Here is a 14,192-nt window from a genome sequence, read left to right on the forward strand (position 1 = left end):
GTTAGCATAAATCAGTTAAATGACAAAAAATTAGGTGTCTATTTACTTGTGACCACACAGTGTATTTTTACCATTACCAAATATAAGATATATATTTTTAATATAGTTTGACAAAACTTTCTAAATATTTATTGAAAGTAAAGGTTTGAGAAACAACCATTGTTTGACAGATTTTAAAACAAATTGCAAGCCGCGTGAGGTAGGTATATGGCTTAATAGCAGTTAAGCTTAACAGTAGGCTTAAGGTTTTTAATCAGAAAATTAACATACGTCACTAGAATGATTTGATGTTTTTGTTTTTGTATTTAATATGTCATTCATCTAAATAAAACAGAATACTGTTCATTTGTGTGTTTTTTGGTTTTGATGATCTGAACCAGATGCAGCTTTTATTTCTAACAGAAACATTGAAACATCATGGATATACTTTCAGCTGAACTACAATTAAATTTTTTTTTGGAGCTTCTGTAATAGATACATCTTAATTGAATCTTGTTTTATGTAGCTTTGAACTAAATCCATTTTGGTGTTTTGTGTACCTATATGCACTTTTTCCACTAACTTTTTCAGCCAAATTTGGGAGAAATGGCCCGTAGTAGAGCATAAAAAACAAATGTAGTTAAGCTATGAACTTATAAAATACATGCAGTATATATAGTCTTTTCTCACTGATTTTATATATCACTATTCAGAGTGAAATTATTATAATTGGATTTTCTAAATTTGTATGCATTCTGTAATATTCCTTCAGCTAAGTTTGGAGCTAATGCTATCCTTGGAATTTCTTTGGCAATGTGTAAGGCTGGAGCTGCACAGAAGGTAAATATACTTATGTACACATTTAAAATTTAACTTTGTAGGTTATAAAACCAAATGCAAGGTATGCAATTTTCACACATATATACACGAGGTATGTTTCTGACCTTCACTGGTATGCATAGGTATAAATAACACTAGCTTGGAATTCACGTGATTTTCAGCATGTGCAATAGGCAACCATTGCTATGTTTTGAACTTTCAAAACCCACCAGTTGAACTGACAATGGCAAGCCGATCTCACCTCACAACTTATGTCCGTTTTCCATCTAAACTAGATGTTTTGGTAATTTTATTTGATTTTAATAAATTTGTCAAGCTAAAATGATCTAAACCTGATTTTGACTTAAAAATTAGTGCAAAAATTGTTCACAAGACACACATACCTGACCTGTCATATGAAGAATGCATTGGATTTCAGCTGAGAGGGAAATCTTAAGATATATAATCTGTTCTTTTTCCTTGGTGTTTATTATGTGTCGCAGAGAAATATACATCTCAAATATTGTTGCCAATGGACAAGAGGTGGCGCATCATGTCCTTGTCAGGGTGGAGGGTGAAGAAAAATGTTATTTATGTATCTGCACCTCCAAACATTCAACATTCTTAATTGAAGTGGTTGTAAATAAAAACTGTAAATTTATCATCTTGGTGAAACCCAGTTTAAAATATTTCACTATTATTATTGTGTAATCAGAACAAAATGTTTCGGATGAAATGCCAACATTCTTTTCATTACAAAAGTGACTCTCAAGATCACCCTGCAATTAAGACTTAAAGTTGTAAGTTATAACTACGTTGAATTTATGGGTATATGTTTAAATAATTAAAAACAAATGAGAAGTGTCACTTTTCATTAGTCTGCCATTGTCTAATCTGCATACCATAATATATGTCCAATATTTGCTGTAAGTACCTATGCATCTTACTCTAAAATGTATGTACCTAAATTTACATTACCAGTACATTTTCCTATCATGGGCACTTCAATACAGTGCATAATGGTCCTTTTTCAACTTGTATAAATTTATAATTGTGCAATAATGTTAGTCTACCAGTATTTATAATAGCAAATCAAAAGATTAAAATATAAATCCAATTTGCCCTCAAAAACTAAAATATTTCTTTTTAGAAAACAGTTATGTGGGTAATGTATGTCACAAAGTGATTTCATAAATCTTACAAACATGATTAAGTACAGAAATACCAAGGACATAGACCTTACTTTTCCAACTGAGTACAGTGGATTAGTTTCAAGAACACCGCAGGAATGTATTTATCTACAGCATAATCAACAATTTTTTGCTATTAAATGTACAATTCATAATTATATGCCAGCCAAGTTCTGCTATTTATTGTGAGAATCATTTCTGCAGTACTTTGTTTTCATGTGAACATGCAAATACACAATTGGCAATATGTAAAATATTTATACATCTAATACACTTAACTGATATTTCTCATATACATTACAATTAAGTGTAAAAAAAAATAGAAAGGCATGTACATATATACTGTAATAAAACTAGGCTCACTCTGTTACAAGCTCTCCTATATATATATAACAGTTACATTTAATGTGATTTTTTTTGTTCAAGCAACACAAAATAATTTGGGCAATTTGTACCACATACTTATTACTTATCATAATGACATTGACAGCTCAAGGATTTTGGACTGGAAGGGGCCACCTGCTAAAATTTAATCTCATATAATTCTGAGAATGAATCTATTGACAGTATTAGGCCTATGTTTAAATTCTTTCCCGAATAAGCTATAACATCACTGATCAGACTAGACTTGTTTTAAACAATACATATTAACCCAAATTTCCTCTATCATCTATTAAGCGAAGTTATATATTCATTGAACTTCAACCTTGACACTCGGTAATCGCATCAAAAGTGAATGTACACAGAACTTGTGTCTGTAGGCAGTGTATCTGTATAGCCTGACTGCCCAGCAGGTAACATTAGAATGTTGTGGATAATTATTTTAACTTATATGAATACTTAATATTGTGAGCATTTCAAATCAAAAGCTGTCAAACTGTCATGCCACCTTGCATCGATGCCTTCCAAAAAGATTTGCATATGTACTTTGAAACTAGATATAAACATCCATGTCAGTTCGATGTCACCCACTATAACTTAATATATTGTACAAAAAAAGTTTTACTTGTGAAATGTAACACCTTCCATTTTCGACTCTTGGTTATGGTATGTGTAACAGTTAATAGCATAGCACTGTGTTCCCTTTGTTCTTTTGGGCCTTGACTTAGATGAATAACTCTCACTCTCAGCCATTTTACATAGTCTGCCAGCTCAAACTTCAACACATAACAATGGTGGCCACATGCCCCTCAATGATAAAGAGTAGTGACTGGTCCGTCTAGTGTTACTTATATCTATCCTGGTATGTTTTATGATTTGGTAGATAATTCCCAGATATGTTCAGAATTATAACTATTTTCAGAGGAAAAGATTAAAATAGTTAAGTAATATAAAAAAGTTTGTAAATGTAAAATGATGTAGGGATGCCATTGCTAAAAAATAGTGCAAACAAGATTATAGGATGATACAGCTATATATAGATCATCCCTACATGGCTTTCAGTACTAAAATTTATGTTGCACTGTAAAATGCAGTAGTACAAAATGGTTACAAGATCCATAAATTTGACCGACTTCATAGCGAGAGTCTGTCATAATCAAGACATATTTTGACTCAACTTGGTTTTTCTTAAACATAAGTCCTAGGCTTTTAGTTACACTACATTTATGCCTACCCTGATATGACCACAATATTATGGTAAACTGCATACCAACAGTCAGATATATATAACTTCCATCTGCAGTAATATTAAAGTCAAGTATGCATTTTACAGTGGAACATTAAATTTTAATATTCAAAGTCATGTAGGGATGGTCTAGTTATAGCTGTATCATCCCTATATTCTTGTTTGCATTTATTTTTTGGCATTGCCATCTCTTCATCACCTTACATTAACAAAATGATTTTTATTTCTCATTTTGTGATATTATTTCCCCTGACTGAAAGTTAATGTATTTTATGAATGTGTGTAATAACATTTAATATCATGCATATAATTTTTTTTTACTATTTCAGTTCATACATAATATAGGGGTTGGCTCCCTAAAGACACCAGTTGTTTACTGTGTACAAAGCATTGAGTTTTTTAAATGTTGTCTAAGGTTCATCTATTATTGGCTGGTAATTCCTGTTTCACTCTGTACTTAAGTTTTTAAATGAACAACATATTTCTGTAAGATAGCTAACTTTAAGGGGTAATGATAACATTGCTTACATTGGAATTATGATTTTAATAATGTTACTAGTACTTATTATGACTCAAGTGATGATATCATGCACTGCCTAGAAACACACAGAGTGGATTTAGGTTCAAACTAATGGTAGTGATAAAGTAGTTGTACAGTTATCTCAACTGAAACAAGAAGAAGAAAGATGAACAATTTTGTGGGTTGTTCACTTTCTGGTTTGGTACCTTAGTAATGTTTTTTTGCCTTGTTGAGTAGGGGAAACAAATGAAAGTGAGTGGCAAGCCTCTTTTAAATTAAAATTCTGTCATTGTTGATTTTTTAGCATGCATATTTGTATTATGCCTATTGAGTACCTTGACCATCCCGACATATGCAGTCTACCAACTATGATATTATGCACTTACACGGTACTTCAAAAAATTCAACACAATAGGCTGATGTTTCACTGTCTCCATAACCCTAACTAACATAAGCAAATACTTCTAAACGTATCTTGTATAATTCACTAACACTTTAAAATACTAAACAGTATCAGTTCAATAACAGCTCTGTACTATAGCTGCTACCTGTGAATCTTCTTAATTGGTTGGTGTGTGTATAAAAACTTTTCAGAGAATTAAGTAACAAGGTTTACTTACCACCTCCAATTGGTAATGTTGTAATAATCATCTCATTTTTTAATTATTTCATCATTCCATTTCTTGCCTGCCAATTTCATTAAAAATAATGACCTTTTTACAGCAGGCTGCAGATATTTAGTTTTAGATGAGGGACATTATGAACTTGGACAGCCTGTTCCTAATAATTACAGGCTTTGCTTCTTTTTTTACTTTATATATAAGGCTTACAAATAGAGATTAAAGCTGGTAGATGGTGTATTCCTACTTCTCTTACTTAAAGTAGAACTTACCCTAGTTTTGTTTGACTTCTGTGCATAGTACTTTTTTGTTGAAAAAAAAAGTAATTATCTGAAGTTTTTCAAGATTAATGTAACTGTTGTGCTGTAACTTTTACGTTTTTTTTATATACAAGATTTCTCACCAAGTATTATTAAAATTTTCTAGCTTAGCTTAACACTGTGATCCAGTAAATCAAATACTAACTTCACCTGACAACAAAATAGCAATTATGAAAGAAATAATTACTGTTGTAGTGTGTGCTTTGTCTGCAATATAGAAATTGTGAAACAAAGTAGTGACAGGATTTATTGTATGACATTGAAATTGATATATATATATATTTGTGGTGTAATGTACAAAACTTTTTTCTTTTTAATAGTAAAGCACAGAAATATAAATTATGAGAAAAAAATCTTTATGGTCGTGCGCAGGTATTATCTCTGTCATTGATTTTTTATTTTAATTTTAGAACATTCCCTTGTATCGACACATTGCAGACCTTGCAGGAAATACGGATGTTATCCTACCAGTTCCAGCATTTAATGTGATAAATGGTGGAAGTCATGCTGGAAACAAGTTGGCCATGCAAGAGTTTATGATCTTACCTACTGGAGCAAATTCTTTTACTGAAGCAATGAAAATGGGTACTGAAGTATACCATCATTTGAAGAATGTTTTCTAATGCAAGTGCATTAGTTTTTAAGTTTTGTAAGATGTTTGTTAGTGCAAGTATACACGTTGTAAAAGTTAATTGTTCAGTAATACTGGAATATTGAATTACATTACAGACTTTAACAACTGCTAGAGTAATCAAACTGTTTCTTAATTTCCTCAATTTTTATGCCTCCACAGAGAGACATACTGTTTTTCTGTTATTGCTTCTTCCAAACACTTTTCAGTTGACTGCTATTCCTTCATTTCTTGTTAGATTGACTTGAAACATAGTAGGTTTATGTTTTGGTCCAATACACCTTGACACCTTTTAAATACAAGACTTTTTAAGGTTTTTTATGGGGGTCAAAAGTTAAAACTCAAAAATATATATTTTTGGGGTCCTGTGCAGTCATAGAATTAGGATATTGTACAAAGATACTTTTCTACAGGTCCCACACATTGACAAAAAAAAAAGGTGGATTTTCTCATTTTTAGTAATTATAGGGTGTCAAGATGCCACAAAAAGCATAATTTTAGGGTTTTTTTTGGCAATTACTCTGCCAAATGGCAGCCAATTTACATGGGATTTGACACAAAGATAATTTTTTGTAGGTCCCATACATACACCTACAAAAATATGGGATATGCCCCATTTTGTGTGTGTGGTGGGGGGGGGGGGTCAATATGCCCATAATTTTAGAGGTTTTGGTCAATTACTTAGCATATTTAGACCAATTTATGTGGGACTTAGTACAAAGATACTCTTTGCAGGTCCCAAACAGAAACATAGACATTTTCAGAAATTTTTATCTTTTGTTAAATTTCTCAGCAAGGAAATCACAATTTGGTGTTTTTATGAACTATTCATGTGTATGTCAACCAAATTACTTGGGATTTGGTACAAAGATACATTCTTCTACATCCCAAGAAGTGAAATAGGTGGTGTCAAAATGTTAGGATTGTGTTATAGAAACACTCCATTTACCTGCAAATGTTGGCCTCTTTAATTGGAATTGAAATATCAAATTATACCCACAACTCTTTTGTCGTTTCCATATTTTCCGAGAATTATGGGATAATAATTGTAATACTAAAATACTATTTTGAAACTCTTAGAATAAATAAGTCGTATTTAATGTTTCTAAATTGATAGAGTAGTCACCTTGTTTTCAATCAAATTCTGGATTTATTACAGAGCAATATAACCAAACAAGTGTTAACCTATTTCACACTACTTAAGTACAAGTTTTTTTTTCTTTTCAATGTTACAAAAATCCTTAATCATTAAATATTAAAAAGAAATTCTCAATATCCCATTTGTAACTTTAAATGCATGCTTAATTTGTAACTGTTTGTTGTTCTACTGAGACTAGCATGGAAATACTGTCACTACTACTGTTACAGCTTTGTAATGTTCAGCCACTATACAGGTATGGGCTAGCAGCTACTGGAGTTGGTGATGAAGGAGGATTTGCACCAGACATACAAAATAATAAAGAAGCTCTAGAGCTAATCAAAGAAGCTATTGAGATTGCTGGTTATACTGGAAAAATTGAAATTGGGATGGATGTTGCTGCTTCTGAATTCTATAAAGATGGAAAATATGATTTGGATTTTAAAAATTCCAACTCTAATCCAAGTGACTGGCTTACTCCAGAGGCTCTGACTGCTCTTTATCAAGAATTCATTCAAGATTATCCTATTGTCTCAATTGAGGATCCTTTTGACCAAGATCACTGGGATGCTTGGACTTCATTTACAAAATCTACCAATATTCAGATTGTAGGGTGAGTATTTAACAGATAAAGAACCCTTAAGTCAGGTAACTGTAGAACTTTAATTTACAGCTTATGAAAAAAAAAATTATAAGAACTTCCATGTCTTCAATGTATAACTGTCAAATTATGTTCAAAAGTAACACCTGTTCATAAAAATAATTAAAAAAAGTATGATGTGAACCTAACACAGCTCATTGGTAGTTATATCACTATGTCTAACCTTGCATTAATAAAAATTAATAACTCACCAAAATCATTATATTTGAAACAGACACTTCAAACACATGACAACTGTGGGACCTTTCAAAATATAATTTTTTGTGATAATTTATAAAATAATAATAACCAATATATATAACATAACTATTTACTATGCCATTACACAATGACCTACCTAACCACCACTATAGTAGGCCTAATGATGTCTTAGAAAATCATCTGAAGCATTAAACCTAATATAAAATATATAGAATTTATCTCACTTTATTTAATACGTAAAACTTATTTAGCCATGTTCTCCTTTCACTGACTAAATACTACTTTCACATAAAAAAACACAAAACAATCTTTACCATTTCTCAAGAGAGAAATGCAATGCTAAAGTCACAGTGGTTTCGAGTTACAAAAGTACAAACTTAACTGCCAATGTAATTATTTCAGTAAAATAAGTAAACATGAAAGGAATTTGTTAATTTATTGCTTTTCTTTGGCATACAAATCATAGTAAACCAGTACTACCTTAAAAAACCTTATTAAGCATCAAAATGTAGTAAGAAATTTTACAACTTAACAATGATTTGTTTTGTTGAATTTCGTGCAAAGCTACTAAAGGGGTATCTGCATTAGTCATCCGTAATATTGAAGTCAAAGGCTAGAGGGAAGGCAGCTAACCAACGCCACCTACTGCCAACTCTTGGGCTACTCTTTATCAATGAGTAGTGCAATTGACCATTACATCATAATGCCCCCAAGACTGAAAGAAAGTGTTAGCATGTTTGGGGGTGGGTTTTGAACCTGCTTACTGAAGATTGCAAGTCACATGCCCTAACCACCAGCCTCACAAAGAAGGGGAGGATCTCTATGACAAATAAAATAATACAAGTTTTCAGATGATATGTTTACAATTTTGAAAGTTTCAGAATCTTGAAAAATTGTAAAACAAAACATGCTGATATCTGAAATGTTATTAACATGAACAACCTCAAAATTTACTATTTTAAAATTTATTACAGGAGCAAAAGTTACAAATTAGTGGCTTAGTTTTGTCCACTTACAAGTTGTGTCTGCACAGGTGAGGAATTTAGCAGCTTACATCATCTCAGTAATAATTAAAAAAGGGGCCAAAAATTAAAAGTTAGGGCTGACAATCTCAATTTTTTTACTATTTCATCCAAAGCAAATGTTAATAAAAGTTACAAAAAAAAAATTAATCTCAACATTTCAGTTATTTCATTTTAGAGATAACTTGAGGGGATACCTGGCTGGAAAGATTTAAGATATGTATGTACTGTAGATGTGACAGATAATTCAACAATGACCATTATATGTAATACCTATTGTGCAAACTTTATAAAATGTGTCTGTACTTATTTATTTTTGAGATATAAGTAGCCAGTAATATTAAGAATATGATCTTTTGGTAAACAGAGATGCAACTCTATTTCTAGTACCTATTTTAGAGATACTGAGCCAGGTTGCATATTATAATTCATTAAACTGACCCTCAATAACTTTTCAGTGATGACTTGACAGTAACTAATCCAAAGCGAATACAGACAGGTGTGGAAAAGAAGGCTTGTAACTGTCTTTTACTCAAGGTAAACCAGATTGGCAGTGTGACAGAATCTATCAGGGCGTAAGTAAAATCATAACTCTGATTTAGTTTGTTTACTCCTATAAGCAATCTTGAAGAAATCCTAAATTAAAGAAACGAGCAGTGCAAATTTCTACAAATTAAAAGGCATCATTATTCATGCAATTTTGAATAATACCAGGTATGATATCATTTTTTAAAGAGCAATAGTGAGTTCCTGGGCTTCCAATTGTGAAATTGTTTAATTAATGATGTACAGACTGTTCTCATACTGTTTATTCTTTCCAAATTAGAACAACATATTTTACTTGAAACTAATCATCACCTAAATACAGGGTGCAAAATGTAGCTCCCAAATAAATATTCCTTTGGGAAAAGCAAACTGTATTCACATTTCTAAGTAAAAATGTGCTTTTGTAACCCTAACATGAATTTAATAACTATGAATGCAAATAAAGATGATAAAATTGTAGTGAGGAATGTTGATCAGTATGAATGATTTATATAATAACAGCAATTATGACAAACTAGAAAATGATCCTAGTAATAGTGATAGCACAAATTTAAAGAACCTTAGAAAAGGCAAAACTGGTTCTTTCTATGATGATACAGAAATCATTGTCTCAGAACCTACAGGACTATTGAAAAATTGGACTGCAAAACAAAAAAGATAAATCATAACATCCAGTTTTTAACAGAATGCAAAACCCAGTCATTAACTCCAAAGTTTCTTCAGTTCAACCTTGCTAATAGAAACTTACACAATTCAACAGAATGCCATACACTGACACAAATATCATCTCTTATCTAAACTGAATTCATCTCTAACTTCACATACTGGCTGGACTTCAACCACATTTTAAATCTTATCAACCAAAGTAATGAGAAGAAACTTACTAGACACGAACACATACAGAATGTTAAACTAAGGAAACTTTCTAATGACATAACTCACAGCAAGATCTCCCCTGACCAAGTCATCTTTAGCTACAGTATCATCACTTTAAGTGATAATCAGAAAACTGCACTTGCCAAAGGATTGAACTTCTCCACACCTTTCTAAAAACTCAATTGTGCCAATTACCTCTATCTTTGGGAATCCAGAACATAAAATATTTACCTATTTTTTCCAAGAATACTTCTTAACAAGCACAAGAGCTGTTTACTACTAAGTTAACTTAGCACTCTCAACCTTCTATAACTGTAACACATGCAGGATGTCCTCAAATCTGAAGAACTGGCAGCTACCAAAGAACTCTTCCGAAACAAAAAATATCATTATCACCTGACTGGACGAAGGAAACAGAGTTGTTATTAAATAAAACTAACAGTGTTAAGAAAATGCTTGACATTCTTAACGGCAGAAATAAGTTTAAACTTATAAACAAAGAACAATTAACCCATACTTTACAACTTGAAGGGAAAACTCAAGTGATTTCTTAGAAACCTAAACAAAAGAAATATTTCTGATTGTGTTTACAACAATTTATATCCTACAGGTTCCCAGCCTGGGGTATTATATGGTCTGCTGAAGTTCACAAACCAGACACCCCCGACCTATACTTTCCACCTTAGGCACTCACAATTATAATGTAGCTAAATTCCTAGTTCCTTCTAGCTTTTATTTTCCTAGATTGTATACTTAAATTGCACATAAAAGATTTGCCTTTCTGTCCCATAGTCTGGTACTGGCACTCCACCCTATAATTTATCTAAATATATAGCAAATCTTTTAGCTTATCTTAGTGAATTTACTAAATACATAGTTAATAATGCTACAAATTTTGTTTCTATATTTAAAAATAAAAATTTAGATGAAAATCATTTGATATTAAATCTTCATTTACTAAAGTGCTTATTCTGGAAGTTATGGAGTAACATGAAAAAAAAAGATAACCAGGGTGTACTCTTAAATGACATTAGTGAAGTTTGTTCACTGTAAACTTGTGTAACTAGCACTTTTTTCAAATCGGAAATCAATTTTACAAACAACTATCCTCCATACCCCCAATTGTCCAAAAAAAAAAAATGGGGAGAGAGAGAGATAGAAAAAAAAAACGTTTTGAAAATACATTTCCACATTACAATTAGTGATCATGCAAATAATTAGCATTCCTTTTTACATGTTTTATTAACATGCACAAAGTTAAATAAACTAGAAACTGACAAACTGCATATACAGAAAACCATACTAGCATTAACTTGCTTCTTCATATACTTCTATGTATATTTGATAGACAAGGGATAGCTGAGACCTAAGAACTTGGTCACCATTACTTGCAAAAATAGGAGTTTAAGACTGTGATATGGATAGCTTTAAAGAATTTTGTTTATAAATAAGTGTAAATCAGTGGATGTTGTTGCACTCTACTAAGACTGAACACATTATTTCAAAGCCTCAGCCTGTTAAAGTATGTCATCATGTGTAGTCATGTTCTATCTGATGACTATACAGCATCATTTCCATTGCAAAAGGCTCCATCATAGCAATGTCATGTTCAGTGCACACCCTTTCTCTCTGCTACTTCCTATAACCTGTTTAGTGTAAGAGAACAATGGTTTCTAGCACTCATTTCAACAGTCTGATCGCACAGAACTTCATAGGCACTGCATCTAGCAACTTGACCAGTATGGAATAGTATAAGTACACTTTTCATTCTTCATCTGCTTATGGTATGTGATGGTTGAATATGTCATGGCAACAACTCATGTAATTTTTTTTTCTTAGCTGGAGATCCTTTGCTTATATTGCACACTGTTGCCTGGGGCACATGGATGTCTTTTTGCCACTGACTTTTGTAGTAACTGATTTTCCCATTATAAAATGCTACACTTTACTTACCATAGCTGAGGTACGACTTATTCCCAAGTTGGTTCAAAGGCATTGTATACAAGAATGTCCCTTATCCAAGGGTGTGAATGTTTTGCATTATAAAGTGCTGTTATATACCATTCCCAAAAGTGATAAATTTTTGTGGCATAATACTGCCTACAAAATACCAAATAATGTTAAAATTGTTTTAATATAAAGTATTCAACCCTTTGTATTGTCCAAATGGTACCAGTTGAAACATATAGGTAATGTTTTTTTTTATGCTTATAATATGGTTAGGTACAAGTTATATGAATTTTTATACATAAAAGTTAAGGGTACTGAAAGTTGCTTCTTAATTAGAAATAGAAGATATTGCACTTGTCTAGCCATCAGTTTATGAATCCTTTCCGACTATATTGGAACTGTAGTTAAAACTTTTATAAAACATTTTTTATAGCTTATTATAATAACTTCCATTTTATTTTCCATAGACACAAGTTAGCCAAGTCTAATGGCTGGGGCACGATGGTATCTCACCGTAGTGGAGAAACTGAAGACCACTCAATTGCTGATCTTGTAGTTGGACTGTCCACTGGCCAGATCAAAACAGGTGCTCCTTGCCATTCTGAGAGACTAGCTAAATACAATCAGATTCTTAGAATTGAAGAACAGCTTGGATGTAATGCTAAGTATGCAGGGAATAATTTCCAGCAGCCTATTTAAAGTGTGCTTTATCCTCACAACTTATGTAGAACATTGGAAAATCATTATCGGATGCTATAAAACAGGAGTAATTTTCTGCATTAAAATATTTTACTTGGAATAAGTAGTAGAATTAAAGTAAAACATTAATTTTGTTCTTTGGCTTATTGTAGTCATTGTATGAATATTGAAACATGGCAGCATTCCTTTCTTAAATGCATTACATCTCATGATATTAAGAATGTGTAGTAAGCAAGTTTCAGCTTGTGGTTGAACATTTCAAAGTTGTATATGAAATATGTGTTAAAATGTTCCTCTTATGGTACAAATAAACTGTATTAAATGGTTTCTTTGGCCTGTGTAATGAGCTTTCAATAAAAGCTACTGTACTTCAAAGTTATTGGTGTATATTATCTTCTCAGATTAAAACAAACTACTTTATGTAACTCATTTAGGCTAAGAATTATACAAATTTATTCAAAATGCTAACAAACATTACACACACAGTGATCTTTCCCTGCCAACTTGGATGGTATGTATATACATGTATATAAACAATTCTTTGCTTTTATCTTTCATTATTTCTACTAATGCCTGCTGCAGCTTATTTGAAATTTAATATCTTTTGGACTTTTCTTTCCTTACTTTATGGGATGAACTAAAATGATTATAATGATCAAAAGATTGTGACCTAGACTTCCTTCGTGATTTAACCTTATAACTTTTTTTAGTGTACTTGCGAGGGCTTCTACTGGGTGATCTACTTCTGGAGTGCAAAATTTTTCCTTTATTGAATGAATGATACTTGGACCTGGATGGGGATTTTGAGCAAGAATGTGACCTATCCCTATTCTTGTAGCTTCTGGGTGGTGTCTTTTCTCTTCTCTTGGGACTGGGACTTCCAGAAGAGCTTTTATTTTTTACAGTGTATCTATTAGGAGAACTGTGTGGACTTCCCTTTCTCTTCAGTTGATTTTCCTTCACAAGTCTAGAGGACAGAAATGATTATTACACATTCAAAATACAAGTTAAGAATCTGTGTGTTCTAGACAAATTAATTTAACAGATTTTGCATCATTTTTTTAACTATTACAAAAATAGCTTAAAGGAAGTCTGAACATATTTCAAATAACTGTATGAAACAAAAGGTAAATGAGGTCACAATTAACACTGATATTTTAATCATCTAAGTATCACAAGCTTGGAAATTAATAAAAAAAATAAAATACTGGAACCCTAACCTTTAAAGTTTTAGTTCAGTAATATTCAATTGAGAAACATATCTTGGGATAAAGTTAGTATGTGTAATTCAATAACTTAAGCTTTGTTATTTCTTCCCAAACTAAAGAGCTGGAGAAGAAAATGCCCAAACATTTTTATCTTTAAATTCTGTGCAGAGGATAGCTTTCAGAAA

General features: G+C 31.7%; 1 protein-coding gene and 1 pseudogene across 2 annotated transcripts in view; one reads left to right on the forward strand and one right to left on the reverse strand.

Moving 5' to 3' along the window:
* LOC106466117 overlaps positions 1-13,132 on the forward strand; it is a 35,608-nt pseudogene extending 22,476 nt beyond the window's left edge.
* Positions 13,133-13,228: 96 nt separating this feature from the next.
* The window catches only part of LOC106466119 (cyclin-L1-like), a 54,290-nt gene continuing 53,326 nt past the window's right edge, over positions 13,229-14,192 (reverse strand). The window contains exon 10 of one of the 2 annotated variants that reach the window (XM_013926357.2): positions 13,229-13,766. In XM_013926357.2, the coding sequence (XP_013781811.1) occupies positions 13,394-13,766 (373 nt within the window). In that variant the 3' untranslated portion in view covers positions 13,229-13,393. The remainder of the gene's footprint in view (positions 13,767-14,192) is intronic. The other variant, XR_002612130.1, reaches the window with a different exon arrangement.

This window comes from Limulus polyphemus, unplaced genomic scaffold (genome assembly GCF_000517525.1).
Source record: "Limulus polyphemus unplaced genomic scaffold, Limulus_polyphemus-2.1.2 Scaffold2156, whole genome shotgun sequence".
In the NCBI taxonomy this organism is placed as follows: Eukaryota; Metazoa; Arthropoda; class Merostomata; order Xiphosura; family Limulidae; genus Limulus; species Limulus polyphemus.